This window comes from Lepisosteus platostomus, chromosome 24 (genome assembly GCF_059453375.1).
Source record: "Lepisosteus platostomus isolate fLepPlt1 chromosome 24, fLepPlt1.hap1, whole genome shotgun sequence".
NCBI lineage: Eukaryota > Metazoa > Chordata > Actinopteri > Semionotiformes > Lepisosteidae > Lepisosteus > Lepisosteus platostomus.
The window spans coordinates 12,550,132-12,567,236 of record NC_142634.1 but is presented as its reverse complement, the minus strand read 5'-3'; the positions used below and the strand labels follow the sequence as shown (position 1 = coordinate 12,567,236).

The following is a 17,105-nucleotide window of genomic DNA, read 5'->3' as shown; positions in this document are numbered from 1 at the left end:
GAAATGTCTGCAACACAGCTGGGGTCATCAGAATCCCAGATGAGCTTTGGAGGCATAGTATTTGGCTTAATTTTATTTTCTACCTTCTGCAGCTGTTACTTGAAGGTCAATATAGTTTACTTAAATAAGAACCCCCCCAAATATGATTAAACAATCATAATCTGGATAACCTGTAGATTGCTTCTTAAGTAAAAATATAAGGTGATGTGTGCAAACAGGTGACAAGTTCACAAGGCATTAATTTGGCAGCGTGTCAGACAACAATATTCAGCTTTAAAACTGGGCCTGATCACACAATCCCTGTGGTTAACTTTATTTTCTGATCTTTAAGCCGATGCCATGGGAAAAAGATTAACAGTGACTGAATAAATTTGGTTTAAGAATAATGATGATATGTAGGTCTGAACACTTTTTCTGAACTGGAATATGCAAAAACCTTAATACATTTCTGTTGATGACAAGTTATAGTATTTATAATATGCCTCTCCTAAAGCATATCTATATTATTTAATAAAAAGTGGGTAATATTACAAATCTTTCAATTTCTATGTAGCCAGTACTCAGATGTTTGTCCACACAAAACCTACGGTTAAAATATTCTTTGACATTGCATTATAGATAAAACCGCTTGTATGCCACAAAACTTTTCTGCATCTTAATTGTGTTCAGATGTCATTTAATTTGGGTTCCTAACATCATGTAAAACCAGGGCTGTACCTTGTACCTTATTAATCAACACCACTGTGCTCTGGTCTGAATTCAAAATAATTTCTCAGTGATCTAACATTTGAATCTCACGTCTCACTATTGTGTAGAGCTGTATTTTTTTCCATCTGAGAGACACTGCCAGACTGTGGCCAATGCGGTCTGTAGCAGGAAAACAGTCAGCTACTGTTTTTTCAATGATGGATTATTTCTTTACTTATTTTTTTTGCTTTGCTTTGATTATTGCAATGCCCCACTTTCAGGAGTTCCTAAAATTGCACATTATAATATGTGCACAGTCTTGCAACTAGAATTCTAAGTTGCATACAATCACTTGTCTCAACCCTGTCTTAAGAGTCTTAGAGCTAGTTGCACTGGTGTCTCACCTGGTTTCAAGTTTCGAGTCCTTTTGCTTAAGTTCAAAGCTCTACATGGTTTGTCTCCCCAGCTGATAAATTGATTATTCTGCTCCCCAAATAATTCCAGTTTATTATGCATTTCCACTATTTGTCTATCCTTGATGGATGAATGACCCTTTAGTTGATGAATCACAAAGCTCTGGAATAACATCTTAAATGAAATCAAGAGCTCAGCCTGAAAGGAAACTTTAATTTTAACTTCAAATCCTTGACATCGATGCTGTGGAAAAAAAGCTTGTAAGAAGAGTTTTCTTGCAGTTGTTTTATCATCTGTGCTAGCTTTGCTTTCTTGCGTTGTAATTTTCTCAGGTTTTATTGGTGTTATTGCTTTTTATGTATTGTGCAGAATTTTGAAAAGAGCTGTGTAAACTAGTTTATTATATAAAATTGACTGTTCATTTAACTTTGTTCTGTTTTTTGTTTTCATTGTCTGGTTGTCATAATAAGTAACAATATATGTTCCCCACCACACCATCCATACAGTATACTGTAGAGGCAACTATAAATTACTGCTCTAAAATATTAAATTTGCAATATCAATTCATAGGAAACAGCAAGCTTTAAAAAATTCTGTAGCTTTTGTTTTTTTCCCCCATGCATTTACAGCAAAAGGTTTTCAAAAGGGTAATCATGTTCATCCTACAGAATACACCACCTGCTGGTGCAGGGTCACACCACAATACACTCCAATAGCATCTTTGCTGACTATCATTGAACTGTTTGTGTGATGATTCATGCCACTGTAATCCATAAACAAAAGTAGTGAAGTTAAATTGCTTTATTTCTTTTGAAACATTGCATCTGATGGCACAAAATAAATTGTAAAGGACAGAAAAAAAAACACATTGCTAGCAGATAATGATTTAAATACAAAAATGAAAGCAGTATAATAGAATGTTATATCATAACCTTGTACAAAACCTGCCATTTCTCAAACGTTGATGAAAATAAGATACTCAGATACAAGGACAAACATAAATCACAACTGGATGGTTAGTGCAACAACCAATTCCTAATCATACACACTCAAATATAAAGGCCTATGAAACATGCCTAAAGCATTAAGACCATTTTACCAAGGGAACACATTGAAAATACTGAAAAAGGAACAGGTTTGTTTCTGCCTGGAATACAATATGCCCCAGTAAAAATCATATTCACCATATTGGTGTAGAAACAGGATTCATATTCAGTTCATTTAACCAGCAAAAAAATAAGTGGTTTACATAATACATGTAGAGAATTGCAATTTAAAATATAAAAGCCATCCACCCATTTACATCAGTTTTCTTTAATATGTACACATGTAAACAACGTTAGGATTAAAGAGAGATTAAGAATTAGTTACTGTACCAAAATTGTTCTTTCTGTGCATTAATTCAATATGTCAACTCAAACGATGCCGTCTTCACTAAACTGGCCTCCCAAAGTAATGAATACAGTATATTCAGTAACGGCATCATTTTGTATTGGTCTTCTTTGAAACATGGTCATTTCAGCTGTATTTTCACGTCAACACTACGGAACAACAACTTGAAAAATAAATGCTACTTTAACACCCATTTATCAGTGGAGTCATTCATTACACACATCCTTGGATTAATGGAGTTTCACTTAAATATCACTTTAATGAAACTGAGATTTTTTTATAATAGTGAAGTGATCCATATGAGCTAGGTGCTTATAGAAGTACAGATTTACTGATTGAGTGTGTAAACCATAGGCATCACTGCATAATAAATAAATAAATGGTACTGGAGAGGAGTTTATTATCCCTTTCACCTGAGGTGAGCCCACATACAAGAAGTCACAAAAAAATGAGCTTGTCAGTTTAAGCCGAGCTCCCAGTTGATGTTATTTACGCAACACAATAGATGTGAGAAGGGAAGGCCAAGTGGAACTTGTTTCAAATGCCCTTGGCATTGATTCTAGTCCCCGCTCTGAGCTATGAGCTGACAAACATGAAAAGTAAGAAAATGCAATCCACAAATCCACAGACATGAGATTCAAATGGAAAAATAAATAACAGAGCCGAGGTTCTCCATACTGATGTAAACTAATTAGATGCCTTTATATAAACAAGTGAGGGGCAGTTATGAAAAGCAGAGCAAAAACAATAAAAATCCATTTAAAAACCCTCTAAATATTTTAAATCCACTCTCACAATACTGCATCTGTACAAAAAGAAAATGAACCATCAGTAACAGTGCAGGTGATAACCATTGCCATGCAACAAGACACAAAAGAACAATTAAAGACCAAAAATAAATGTCCAAAACACTGTTTTAAATCTTTTTGAGAAAAAAATCGAATTTCTTTAACCTTTTAAGAAAGATTTGTTTCAAAGCAGTAAGTGAAACTGTATAAATCACAACTTAATTTGATTTTAAATCAGCTTACTGTATACAGTATATCTAACTTTTCACTGTTAGACTTGACTGTTACATTACACTTTATGACAACAGCTTGACTGAAACATCTTAATGCTGCTTATCTTAGTGCTTATTTATCAATCTTTTTTTTTTACAAAAAGTACATTTAAAAGCAATTTTTTTTCCAATTTCTTTACAGTGAACCAGTTACCTGCACTGTATAGAAGAAAAAAATGATATTTGTCTATAAAGCAAAAATATGAACAGAGATTTAGAGCTATGAACAGAGATGGGCAGTGCATTTCCTCCTTCTTCCTAGTGTGTCTCCTATGGTCATGAAGACAGAGTGGTTTGCTTTTGTATACCTGATCTGTTTCTCTGCTTGTCATACTTCACTGACACAATCAGGAAGAGCAACAGGGTGACTCCTTGGATCCCCGCTAGCAAGAAAAAGTAGTAATGCAGAGAGCAACCATTGATGTTTCCTGGAGAAAGAAAAGAAAAAGCAAAGACATTAGTAAAAAAAAAAAACATTTTACCATCTGAAAGTCAATGAAAACAATTTATCAACTTCACATTAGACCACAGGCCTTCGAGGCAGTTCTTTCCCCAAGTTTCTTCTGCAACCATTACTTGGATCGCCCCCAAAAAAAATTTCAATACCCTTTAGCTTGAAGTAGACATACTAAAAATGGAACACGTTTTCTATTGTATTGCAGATCTGCTCCTTTTCAGAGAAAAGGGAAAAAATGAAAATGCCATCTGGCTCCTTGGTTCACAGCACACTGAAGGGGGCCAACAAATGCCTGTGATGGGAGAACTGAAGTATCAGATATGACATATGCCAAAATCGCAGCTTTCAACTGTGGCACAGACCTGGGAGCTCTTCGTTGGGATCAAGGGAGCTGTTGCTTCCGTTGGAGGAAAGTGAAAGCAAGGAAAACTTGGAGCTGGGGCTTTCGTTGCTCTCTTCACTCTAAGCCTAACATCTCACTTTGGGGGATTAAAAAAAATATATGTTTTATTTCTGTAATCCTTGTGTTAAAACCAAAGCAAATCATTAAAGGAAAAAACAAAAACAAAAACAAAAAATCACAGAACTGATGCTCACTAGAAATGCAGATGGCAAAGCTTTGACCTGCCTCCAAAGTTTTTTGTGGATCCTGGATCCCTTATTGAACCCTCAAAGTCACCAGCTTCTGACAGAAAGATATCAATGCTCACAGACTGGAGAACAGCCACACTGGAAAATCCAGCAAGTCAGCCAGAGATCACCATCTATCACTGCTATTCAATATTATCAACATAACTCATTTGTGGATTAGCATTAGCATTTTTCCCTCCTGGCACCACTGGAAAGGTTTTGACTTTTGAAGCATGCAGGGCAACTGGAATGATTTCAAGAATTTTATCACCAGACGCCTTGAACAGAATTCTAAACAAAATCTTTTTCCCCATTAAGAGTTTCATACGAAAGGAAAGGTTGACAGTTGCCCTAATCCCCAACTTGTAACCCAAGCAATAAAATATTAGCATCTTTCAGAAGCATAAGAAATCATTCCCACTTGGGCATCTTAGCTAATCTAATTAAAAAGCAGCATCTTACTACCTATTGGTACTATGAATTAATTTACAGATATTCTTATTTAGATCATCATAAACAAGTATGGTCAACATCTAAGGATTACCATTCAGTTTGATAAAACTATTCACTATTCATTCAGGTACTCTTCAAAGTCAAATTAATTTATAATAGTATGCTCTATGCTTAATCAGCCTCACACAGAAATATACATTATAACTCATATACACTGTGTATATATATATACACTCATACAAAAAAAGGTTTAAAAAAATCTGTTGCAGTACAGAAATAATGTCTTTTACTTAATGAAAAGAGCAAGACCAGAATAAAAAAGGTAAGCTTTGGGCTTTTTAATTGGATAAGGTTTAAGTCCACTGAGAGTGTGTCATTTCTCCAAGCTATACCCAAGAGGTGGCTAAGAATGGTTTGAAGGATATCAGGTTCAGAGACAGTGGCATCTAATTATACAGTTCCTTTTCCCAAGTAGGGACAGCAAAGAGCTAGAGAACTAAATGGAATCCCTAAAACAAATCCTTGCTGAATATATATATATAGGCTAGCTTTTTAATATTTTTGCATTAAATAGGTTCTTACTGTATTTACTCAAGAGCACAGCCAAAATAAAAATACTGGTATACTTTTCGATAGTGAAGTGCACAGTCAGGCAGCCCTTGTCCTGAGAGCCATAATTGTGAAGATTTTACATTTTGTTCTTAATTTCTGATCTCTTGAAACAATTGTATTCTGGACTGCTCGAGCAGCTGTTATGTTTAATTAAGTCACTTAGAGATCATTTTGAAAAGAAAACACAAATGCTCAATGGTTCTTAAGTAGACAAATCGCTTGCTATTTTCATAAAAACTCACATGCCCTCCAAAGCACACCTGCAAGAATCACTGGATTGTGGTTTTTGCATGAAAATTTCCTTTTTGAGTTCTATGTTCTGGACAGTCATGACTTAGTCTTTGCTTTGATTTCAACTAGGAAACTAGAAGGAAAATGGACAACTAGGAAACTTGCGTTAAGTCTAAAATGAGACAGACTCAAGCAGTTAACATTAATGTAGGTGGAAATTAAATTCATTATCAAAAGGACAATTTGTGATTGACAGATTGTGAAAAGCATTCCCTTGCTCTTTTCATGAGTATAATAACTTCTGATACGAAGGAGATTGTTACTGTCAAGACGTTACTCAATAGCTAACCGTGAAAAAAACAAAAATTACAAAAGAAAATAAGAATGGATATCAAACTATAAAGAATACATCGCTGATTGGACAGCTTCCAGAATAATCAACGAAACAGCAGTTAACAAATTAACGGCAGATTAACAAATGAGTACATGTTTTTGACACAATCAACCATGAATTAAAATAGTTCAAGCAGGGAGCTGCGTCAGCGTGCGTAGGCTGCATAGGAAGTAAAGGTTTGTTTCATGCTGAAAAGAGAAGAGGCTGTGCCGCCCCTCAGTCATTTCTATGATATTTTATATACTGTATATGAATATATAAGACAACTACTGTATGAATTCAGTGGACCAGACAACTTGTTTTGCCCTTGTTTAATTCAAATACCAATTATTGAGCACCTGGTATTTTTATAAAATTGCATAAGTGAGCGTAGGCTTGGTGTTTTTACCTCATGGAACAATATGACTCAATCAACAACACTATCTGCTAGCTTTTTAAGATGTTAACAGTATTATGTAATTGGTGAGCTACAGATGTGTTTTCATTGTGCATGAGTATATGAGGTATAAACGTATAAGGTGCATGAGGTATTAAAAGAAAGTTTAATTAATACTGTAATTGGATTCTAACATTCAAAGCATATGCATTTAATCCCTTAAGAATGAAAAGGCCGAAATTAAAATAAATAAATCAAAATCAGCACAGCTATGAATACTGTACAACAACCTACTGTATTCCCAAATGTATATTAAAGAAAATTAAATAAGGATCTAGAGCAGAACAACAGTTTTTGGAATTAAAAAAAGTAGTGCATAAACGGACACATAAATAACTCTTTCATACAAGCTTTATGTACATTCTTTCAAGGGTTGTTTGAAAGGTCCTTGAGTAGTTCATTCCTTGACTTATGTTTCCTTCAGAAAATAAACACATAAAACAGATGTTGTAGAGTTACCTCTAAAAATTCATTGCATCTGTCGTGTTAGAAAATTGCCACTTTTTCTATTGAAAGTAACAAATATGACGGTCATAACATTTTATCTTGATGGGGGAAGGAATGCCAAAGCTCAGCAGTGAAGATTCAATTTGCATCTTAAAAAATAGACACTTTTTCTTCTTGTCTGCACATAAAGCTAGAATAAGGATTTCTGTTTTCTGGTTGTAATGGCATTCTCTCCGTCTTGCAAATTGAAACAACATGAAGCACAATTTTTCACAGCAGGCGATAAATTTTAGGTGGGAACAGGGAAATATATTCATACACAGACGCAGATAGCCATCTGCACAACTGCAGGGAACTATACACCAATGTACTGTGTCACTGGTTTGGCACTAGTCAGATTCAGATTATACCCCAGTGCTTATTGCGGAAAGACACGAGGGATGCCCTTTAATTCCAGTTCGAAGGAATTGTGCGATAAGAGAAATTAGCTTCAGTATTGCAGAAGAGCTGTCAATTAATTCATGGACTGAAGAGCAAAAGAAAAAAAACAACAATCCTGGTTAATAACTAATACAGTAGCAGGATGACACTCTTGTTTGGCACTTTACCGAAAGACGTAGGTAACACTGAATAAATAATGGCTTCAGCAAACAATTTTCAGTATTTTACATAAAACTTTATGACAACTGATCTTCCTCCAGTCATTGACCACTCATTTCGATTAAGTTGTATTTTTGCAGAATAACTGCCGGGATGAAAATAACAGCATAACATACATACCCAGGGCCCCAGACGTTTGATAATAACAGCAGAGAATTTTAAGAGAACAGAAAGACAAATTAAGAAAATTAAGACATTAAAGGGTTAACAGACAAAAAGCACGTCTTAAATAGAAATTTGATCACAAACAGCTGTCAGTGACAATCTCCCTGCAGTTCTCAAAAACAGACACTATAGAAAGTATACTGTATGCTTACACCTGCAGTGCGAAATTGTGATGCTCAAATCAAGAAATTATTCACTGGTGAATGAGCATTTTACATTTGTAGCAAGTCTTCAATCAGTACCTGTCTTTCGACAGAGAAACAGAAACTGTAAGAAGTGCACAGCTCTCTGCAATTTAAATTGATCAATATTTCTGATCAAAAATGCAAACTGCTGATTTAAGTAATAGCCACTAGGCACATATGTAGGTTTGGTCTTCTAGAGACCCTTTAGAAAGATATGTAATCAACATGGTATCAGAAATGAATGGATACATACTTCAGCTCTGCATAAATGATGATGATCATCATTAGAAGTATTCAGAGCGATCTATTCAGAAAGAACTTAAGTCTGAAATAGTTTTAAAGACAACATTTTGCCTGTAAAACTATTTCAATCAAACTGAAGAAAAATAAACTTTCTGCTGGCATGTCAGAATAAAATGCATCAGTTAAAAATTAACAACAACGGCAAAAAAAACAAACTCAAAACAATCTGAAAGTCTAGAGTGGCCTTTTTAATGTGATGATTATCCCCTTATAGTCACACATCCCCTTTTTCAAGTTAGGGGATGTTTAAGCTTTAAGTGAGAGACGAAAGAGAAAGTCTCAGACTTCCCCCTTCCTCTGAATAATTCATGTGAAATTAAAACAATGCACGCAGCAGGGAGAAAATAAACATGCTGCGTGCCTGGTTGTATTTCAAATCGATAATTTCTTCTAACTGCTACACAGTCAGAAAACAGTATGGGGCCAACATTACTGCTGTCTTAATTAAAATATTTAAGCATTCTTTGTCAATGAGACTGGATATGAATAAAATTAAAACACAAAAAAGAAAGAAGCAATTCTGTAACTGATGTGGTCTTTCTGCACTGTAAAACTCTCATTCTCTACTCAATACTATAACTTTGTATGAAGGATTGAAATAATTTAATTACAAATGCAAAATCCTATACATCCACTATTATGAATTCAATTTAAAAATTGTGCACCTCTTCAATTTCTTAATGACATTTTAATTTGATCTGTCTGCCTCCCATCCCATTCAGGCCTCATTTGGCTTTCAGGCACTTTAAAGGCAGGGTAATTAGGGAAGCAAAAGACAAAACAAGGTCTAGCACTAAAACCAATAATGAACCCCATAAATATTTGACAGGTATTCTAGAAACAAATGCTGAGTAGGAGAAGAAAACTGCAAATCAATCGATACTCCAGACTATTATCTTAAACAGAAATTGAGTGTAGCAAATCCTTTATTTTCTTCATTTATGTCCCCTTACCTTGAACTGTGTCAGAGCTATTATGAGATTTCATGACGAGAATTCATTTATTACAATACTGCTGTAGAGGCTGCTCCCTACTGCGCTGCTCTGCTGTCTGCTAGACTGCATTAGACATATTATCAGAGGAAAAAGAGAATTAAATAATTGGAAGCAGTCTTGATGGCTTCATGATTTGTAAAATGCAAAACATACTGTAAGGAAAATAATCATGGCAAGATTCGGGGGAAAAGACCACGTATGCTTTGATTCTACTCATCTACTGAAGATTTTAGCTTTAGAAACTGCTTATTTTTTTGGTTTTGAGGACAGAACAAATTAGAATAAGAAATACAGTAGTTCTCAGAAATAGTTTCTTCTTGTTCCTTTTTTCTGATCAGTCCCACCTTTGCTGAAATGTGGAACATAACAACGCAATAATTTACAAAAGTTAGTTTATCTTAATTTTCATGGAAAGTAATTATACTAATTACAGCATACAGGTGACTGACAAATCCTTTAAGAAATTATCTTCTTTGCCAATAAGGGTGTCATACTGTACAGTATGTTGTCTAGCCACAGTAAATAAGTCATGATGCTTAGAACAACTGTCGATTACTCCCACACAATATGAAACTGATACAAAAGACAAAAACAGAGACCTAAATATCAAAGCAGAGTTCAGACCACTTTTCAACAGCATTTGATAAACTGTATAATAAATGTATTTCTGACTCTAATGAATGAGTACCCTGCAATAGTACAATACAGTGAGATAATCGCAAATAGACTGCCACCCCTCTGCAATTTTAAAGAATGCTACAAAAATGGAACGGTCATTTATGTATTTACTTACTCTGGCAAATTTAATCATTCAGTTTTACTACAAGAATGATCAAAGGACCTCTTTTTGTCAAGTTTTCACTGCTAAGAATTTAATCAAAGTAAAGAATTTATTATTAAGATAAAGATTTTATTATAGACTTGTTAACTATGTCTTAAACTACCAGAGTTCAAACTGGTGAAGCACTTTGAAATACCCCTCCTGTTGTTGATACTTTCATTGGGTTGTGTTTTTCCATTATAACATGAAATTATATAGTAATGTATGTAATGATAGTCTATTACACACAGTACAAATATACCTAAAAAAAAATTCAAGATGGAATGCATCGATTTTAGTTGCTGATCATTCAAATATTTGCAATGCGGTGCTCCTACCAACTTAAGCTTCAGTAAGGGCTCAGGATTAACCTTATCTTTTTGTACAAGATAAATAAACTGTTGTGAAATCTATGCTCAACAGAATACAGTGCTCCATTACAGCACTGACATTTTAGTGTCTATTGCCATAAGGTTCCAAATAGGAGGCTATTCTGCCTATCTGCCTGTTTGGTAGTCACTAGGTAACTGATCTTATCCAGTCATTTTTTTTTAAAGAAGCTAGGGTACAGGCCTCAACAACATCGCCGGGTAGGATGTTCCACATGCCCACTAACCAAAATGAAATCAGCGACTCAAACACCTGCTTTCACATGCTTCTATCATTAGAGCTAAATAACATAATGCCCACAGGTTCCTTAAAAGAACACAGTAAACAAAGAAAAAAAGCTGCAACCGACATAATGAATATTGCCGCAATGCAAGCAGATGGGAATTAGTAAAAGCAGCTTCGACCAAACTGAAATTTATAAAAATTCTAACTTTTCATTTGGTTGGCAAGGGCAATACAGGACTGCTGCAGTTAAAGAAATAAAGAGACAAATAAAGAAAATTAGTTCTACAGTTGTGGCATGATGAAATGAGGACCCTATAGTGGACACTGATTTTTATCACGCCCTGAGTGACTGGGCCAATGCAATACCATACTATCAAGCTCTCAGCAAATGATTAAATTGGCTGGTGTATTTCCGTTAGCTCATGCTGCTGTTGGTGTTCTAGAACTGGGTAGACTCCTTGAGAAGCTGAGGTACCATTAACTGGAATAATGTATACTAAAGAAAACGTATATATCATAAATATTAGCTATAAATCTGTAAAATAAACAGAAACTTGTCAATTAATCATAACTTTAGGTTGACACTATTGCTAATTTCAAATTCACCTTAAGGCATGTTAGTGACCTATTCACTGTATGGTACATGTCTGCTTTTAAGTCATTCTTTTAACTTTTTTTAGAATTCTGATTTAGATTCCTTTAACATCTATCGTTACCATCTCCAGTCGTTACTAAATACAATGAAATGATGCCTGATAAACAACAACTCTTTGTGCAAGATAAAGGATGGATTTATTAAGCTATCCCACGTTTTCCAGTGCTTACATCATCAAAATGTACCTCAGAACCCATCTACACACTGTATTAATGAGCTATTAGGTGTTTGTGGATAAAAAATTTACAGCTCAACCCTATTAACCATGCCTCATAATAAAATGCATCTGGGTATGGAGCTGAAGCACAACCCTCACACCAGAAATGAACAAATCCATCTAGTGCCAGCAACAGACAATTTATTTCTTTCAGTTGGACAGATTTACGCAAACCTTATGTTGTTAGTTTGACAAGTCTATTTACTTAGGAAAGGCTCTTAAGGGGATAGCAAAAGCAAAGGTTTTTTAATCTAATTTACACATTCATTACGTGGTGTATAAATCAAAAGACATCTTTGTTTTGTTTTTTGGAGTCATGATGGGTCATCAAAACTATTCAACACTTCTAAAACCCACTGATATGCAATTGTATTTACTGGCACCCTCTGCATGTAACAATGCCACTCACTAATTTATTAAACAGATCTTGATTTAACTGGAACAGTGGCATAGCAGCAAAATAAGCATCCTTATATTGGTACAATAAAAGTTTGCCAAATGTTTAAGTGTGGCCTTTGACAGCTCCACTATGCTGAGATGTAGATGGGTTATTCCAGTAGCCTTTCCTTTGTCAAAAATGGTGTAGATTGATTGATTTACAAGATTTAATAACTTATCCCCATGGTGAGACAAGGCTATTTATACATTTTCCTACTTTCAAATTTACATGAAACCCACATCTTCAATAAAAACAAAATATAGTAATCACCCACTACAGCCAATTAGTAAATAAAAGGACACCTTAATATGAAGAACAGATTTTCATTTAATATTAAAATTCTGCTTTCTGCTTTACACATACACAGCTAGTTGATACAAATTTTTTAGAGTGAACTTGCACTGGCAATTCACTTCTGACCAAGTTGCCAAAGTAAGTAACACTTACATACTGTACTATTACCACAAGAAATTGTTTCAGGATAAATAAGTCATCTCGCAGTCCTGGTATGATATATTCACTAATCAATCCCCTGCACTCTCATGTTTATTTTTGGGCGACCTAAAACACTTTTTTTACATTAAACCTCACTGCATTAAAATCCATTAATACTGAGGCCCTCGCTTCTATCTGTATTTTATGCAGGCACTGTATGTCAATCTACGTCTTCCTCACTTCAATTCACCCCGATTGATTTTCCTCAAAGAACGTGATGACACTCTAACCCACATAAATATTAAAGTTACAGTAAGTGGCAGTAGTGCAGCTCCTTTTCATTTTCACAGCCTCAAGAAGGTGACCCCAAAACCAACTTATTTTAACAAACAAGTTAAAAAAGTGGACAAGCCAAGCTGATGGGATTTTTATTAAAAAGGATTGTTGCCTATCTAGGTTTAGAGGGATGTTAGTGTTCCACTTCAGTCAGCATGTAAATAGCGGCACATTTATTTTCCACAAAGACAGGCAATTTGGTATATTAGCTCAGCGATGCTGACAAGCGTTGATTTGTGGATCGTTTAAGGACTCACCAGGTGCGTCCCTTAATTGACTGTGGTAAAGCAGTATTAGAGCAAAAAGCAATTAAGGATCTTGATGACAAAAAAATACAACTGTATTTGAATAAAAAGTGGATTCCATTTTCTCAGGGATTAATCTCACATCTCAAAGCAGCTTCATAAGACATTTTGGCAAGGACAACTACATTTGCTTCTAATGTCAAAGTTTACATTTAAAAAAAATTGTTACCGTGTTAATTTAACTATGTAATTGGATATCCTGCTGATGTGCTTATTATATAAAGATCTAGAAACATATTTTGCATTGAAAAACATGCAGGGAAACATGCACACCCCCCCAACAACATACAGTACTTGTCCCTGTCCTGCTCTTAGGACAGTTTTTAAATGAATGTGCAATTTTACACAGCATAATAAACACTATTATGAAGACAAATTCAGGTTTATATTCATATTAACAGTAACTTATTATGAGCAATTAATTACAGTTACAATTACGAGATCTGATTCAATGCACTGTAGCACTTTAATAGTATCAACTTATGTTAAAAATCATGGATTTTTATATCATAAATCATAAATGTTTTTTCTTTGTAATCATGTGATCTGCATCTGCACTAATATTCAGTATTTGACACGCAGATACTTATCTGTGGTAAAAACAAAGGCCATTTTCAACACAGTTCACTGCTTAGTAAGTAACAGAAAAAATAGCTGTTTTGCCATTTATTAGGGAAGAAAATGCAGAGCAACAATACTCCCAATAATAAATAAGGACCTTTAAAAACTAATGAAGTGACAAAACATACCCATACTACGTTTTATTTGCTTACCAAAGTCTTTATGACAAGACATCCATCCAATAGCTTTGATTGACACCAAGGCCAAGAGCCCAGATCCTACGAAGGAGCCAATCCCAGAGAAGAAAAAGAACAGACCCATAATGGCACTCTGCATGGACTTGGGGGCTGCAGAGTACGCGAACTCCAGACCTGCAAGAAATACAGAAAGAAACATAAGGCTTTTAGTCCCGCTGCATTTATGCTCAGACATTACTGTTGTTCTCCTACTGTATGCAGCAACCCCAGTCTATGGTTCAGTAGGGATTCTTAGCTTTTTAAAACATTTAGGGTTTTTTTTATTTAAAGATTTTGGAAAGCATCTTAAAACATGAGAAAATCCATTCTGGAAACGCCTCAATATGTTCAAATCTTAATTCTTTGATTTTAATCATATGTACAGTAGCAGCTCTCAAGCATTTACAGACATTTCCCTTAAGGTTGATCTGTGGGATCATCAGCCTCAATGCTATTACTGCCATTGTTGTGTAAATACAAGATACCAGAGATTAGATGAATCCTCATAATTTTCTGATTTCCTTGATGGTATTGCCCCTGCCTTGTTTTACAAAAAGAACACGACTCTTAAAAATAAAGGAAACATGCAACATTACCCATGAAATTGCACCCTTAAGGCAGCTGCTTTAGTTTTGATCAATGTGCATGATCAATATCACCACAGCAGCGATTTGTCCCGATATTAAAAGCTCTGAGAGATGAAGAAATAAGACCAGAAGACCCCAAAAACAAGACTCAGTTGTAATATTCTAGCCTCTCTGTTTGTTGCAATCAAAATTCCTTAAATCACCTACAGTATATAGTCTGGTTATTGCTGGAAAGGTCTCTCAAAATTTAATCTGGCATAAAAAAAGATCAGATCTTTTCTTTGCCATAAGAGTTCTTCCTGCCTGCTGGCTGCCATTGATAATTTCATGGCATCTCAAACCTGTGATTTTTCAAATTAAGCCCTATAGCTGCAGCTGTCAGGAAAGATTATGAGGCTCTGGTTAAATAAGGATGCCTTTAGAGACCTTCCTTGAAGGGTAACATTACTACAAATTAATGCAATGCACGGCGTCCCTCAAAGGTACCTGTACCGGAACTAATGCAGCTCGTTATGAAATGGAAGAGAAAAAAAAGTGCTTTCTCCTCTGGTGGAAAAGGGTGGAAAAAAAACGCTCCGATTCTGCAGGCATGTCAGATTGCCTGGTGCCGTTTGTTTGCCCTTTAAAAGAACAGCTAGAATATAGATTTTCTTCTGTGAACTACCCCTTCAAATGTGTAAGCAGAGCATTCAATGATGATGCTCTCCAACCTAATTCAATAAAAAAAGATTGTAATGAACTCTTTGTTTTAATTTCAAATACAAAAGTATCTGTAAAAAAAAAAAACTTGTCACTGCAGCTCAAGTTATTCAAAAAAGGATTCTAGTTCACGGTATACACTGTATGAGTTTCTGTATAAAGAATTCCTGACATTTTTGGCCAAAAGGATATCTTGTATCTATGTACCAAGGAAATTTGAACAATGGGATTATCACAGAATCAATAAAGCTGTATGCTGGAACATTAGTATGGTATTTGTTTGGCCTAACATCAATGTGAGATTTCTCATGTGGAGGGTGACTATATTCCTGCTCCTTTGAAGCTTAAAACAAGGCTCACCTTGGGTTTTGGGAAACTGCTTACTGCCTCCTGTCGATCTCTAAATGTTACAGAACACCAAGAGATTACAAATTAGAGAAGGCCATTTAGATCATCTTGCTCATTTGGTCGCAAGTAGTTTATTGATCCAAGAACCTTGGCCAACCATTTAATAATCCCAGAGAATCTGCTGCAAGTACAAAGTTGGACAGTTTGTTTCAAGTGCCTCGTGCTTTCCACATGCGTACAGTACTTGCTCTTTTTTTTACCTCCATCAGCCGTTAATATGGCCTTTTTGGTAGTTAACAAATAGTGAATCTGTGAATACTTTACCAGAGAATCTATAACCTGGTAACCATGGCGCTCATATCAAGATTCTGTAGCCCCCCAAAATTAATACTTTAAAGTTCTGTTTACAATTGTCATTCAATACACTAAAAAGTAGAAAAAAGCCATTGAACAATAACAGAGAACACACCTATAATGAGATATATAGAATGTAAGGTCTAGTGGGCCTTAATAGAGGAGTATAATTCATGATGATTTCTAGATCATACTGAAGGAAATAAACTGGGTGTCCTTTCTTGTCTGTAAGTCTGAATAACTGAAAGAAAGATAGAACTTTACTAGTTTTATTTTCCCTTGGGCCATATCAAAGGGAGCAATCTTTCTTTAGGTGAAAATATTAGCTTTATATATAGAGCAATATATAATTAAAAATCCCCAAAGGCATTTTCTTACAAGGTTTAGCATACTCCCTGCAACCTACACAGCTGTGCCAGCAGGAAGTACAGGGAAAAGGAATGACCCTCATACCTCTGGCTGTGGTAGTAGTTAGTAGGGGGCAATCAACATGAATTGCAAGTATACATGTTTTCTGATTTATTATTATTATTAAATGAGGTCACAAAACAGCCTTAAAAACTGCAAAACTTTTCCACATTTCTTTTCTCTAAACACATTTCTTTAATCTTTCATTTTGTATTTCATGCAATCCCCATCCTACAAGATGTAGGTTCTACACTAACATGCCTACCAATAAATATTCACTTCACAGGCTGATGATGTTTTTTTGCTCTTTAGAGTAGTCAGTGAAATGAAACAGAAAATATTTTAAGAAAAATAAGCAAAAAAGTCCAATAAATATAAATTATCCCCTTACCACAGGCTCACATTGATCATATTCTTTACACCTATAGCTATCAGTCAGTGGAGAAGATACAGAAAAAACAAAACAAATGGCATAATTGCTGTCCATGAGAAAACTTGACTCAACCTTCCAAAAGAACAGTAGAAGAAAAGGTTAAACTAGATCTCCAACTTCTTTTAAGACTGCCAAT

The 17,105-nt window shown here is 35.0% G+C and overlaps 1 protein-coding gene across 1 annotated transcript in view; it reads right to left on the bottom strand.

Moving 5' to 3' along the window:
• Positions 1 to 1,887: 1,887 nt before the first annotated feature.
• slc15a4 (solute carrier family 15 member 4) overlaps positions 1,888 to 17,105 on the bottom strand; it is a 38,270-nt gene continuing 23,052 nt past the window's right edge. The window contains exons 8-9 of the mRNA XM_088617685.1: positions 14,117 to 14,275; positions 1,888 to 3,981 (exon numbers count right to left, since the gene is read on the bottom strand). Coding sequence (XP_088473811.1) covers positions 3,830 to 3,981; positions 14,117 to 14,275 — 311 coding nt within the window. The 3' untranslated portion in view covers positions 1,888 to 3,829. The remainder of the gene's footprint in view (positions 3,982 to 14,116; positions 14,276 to 17,105) is intronic.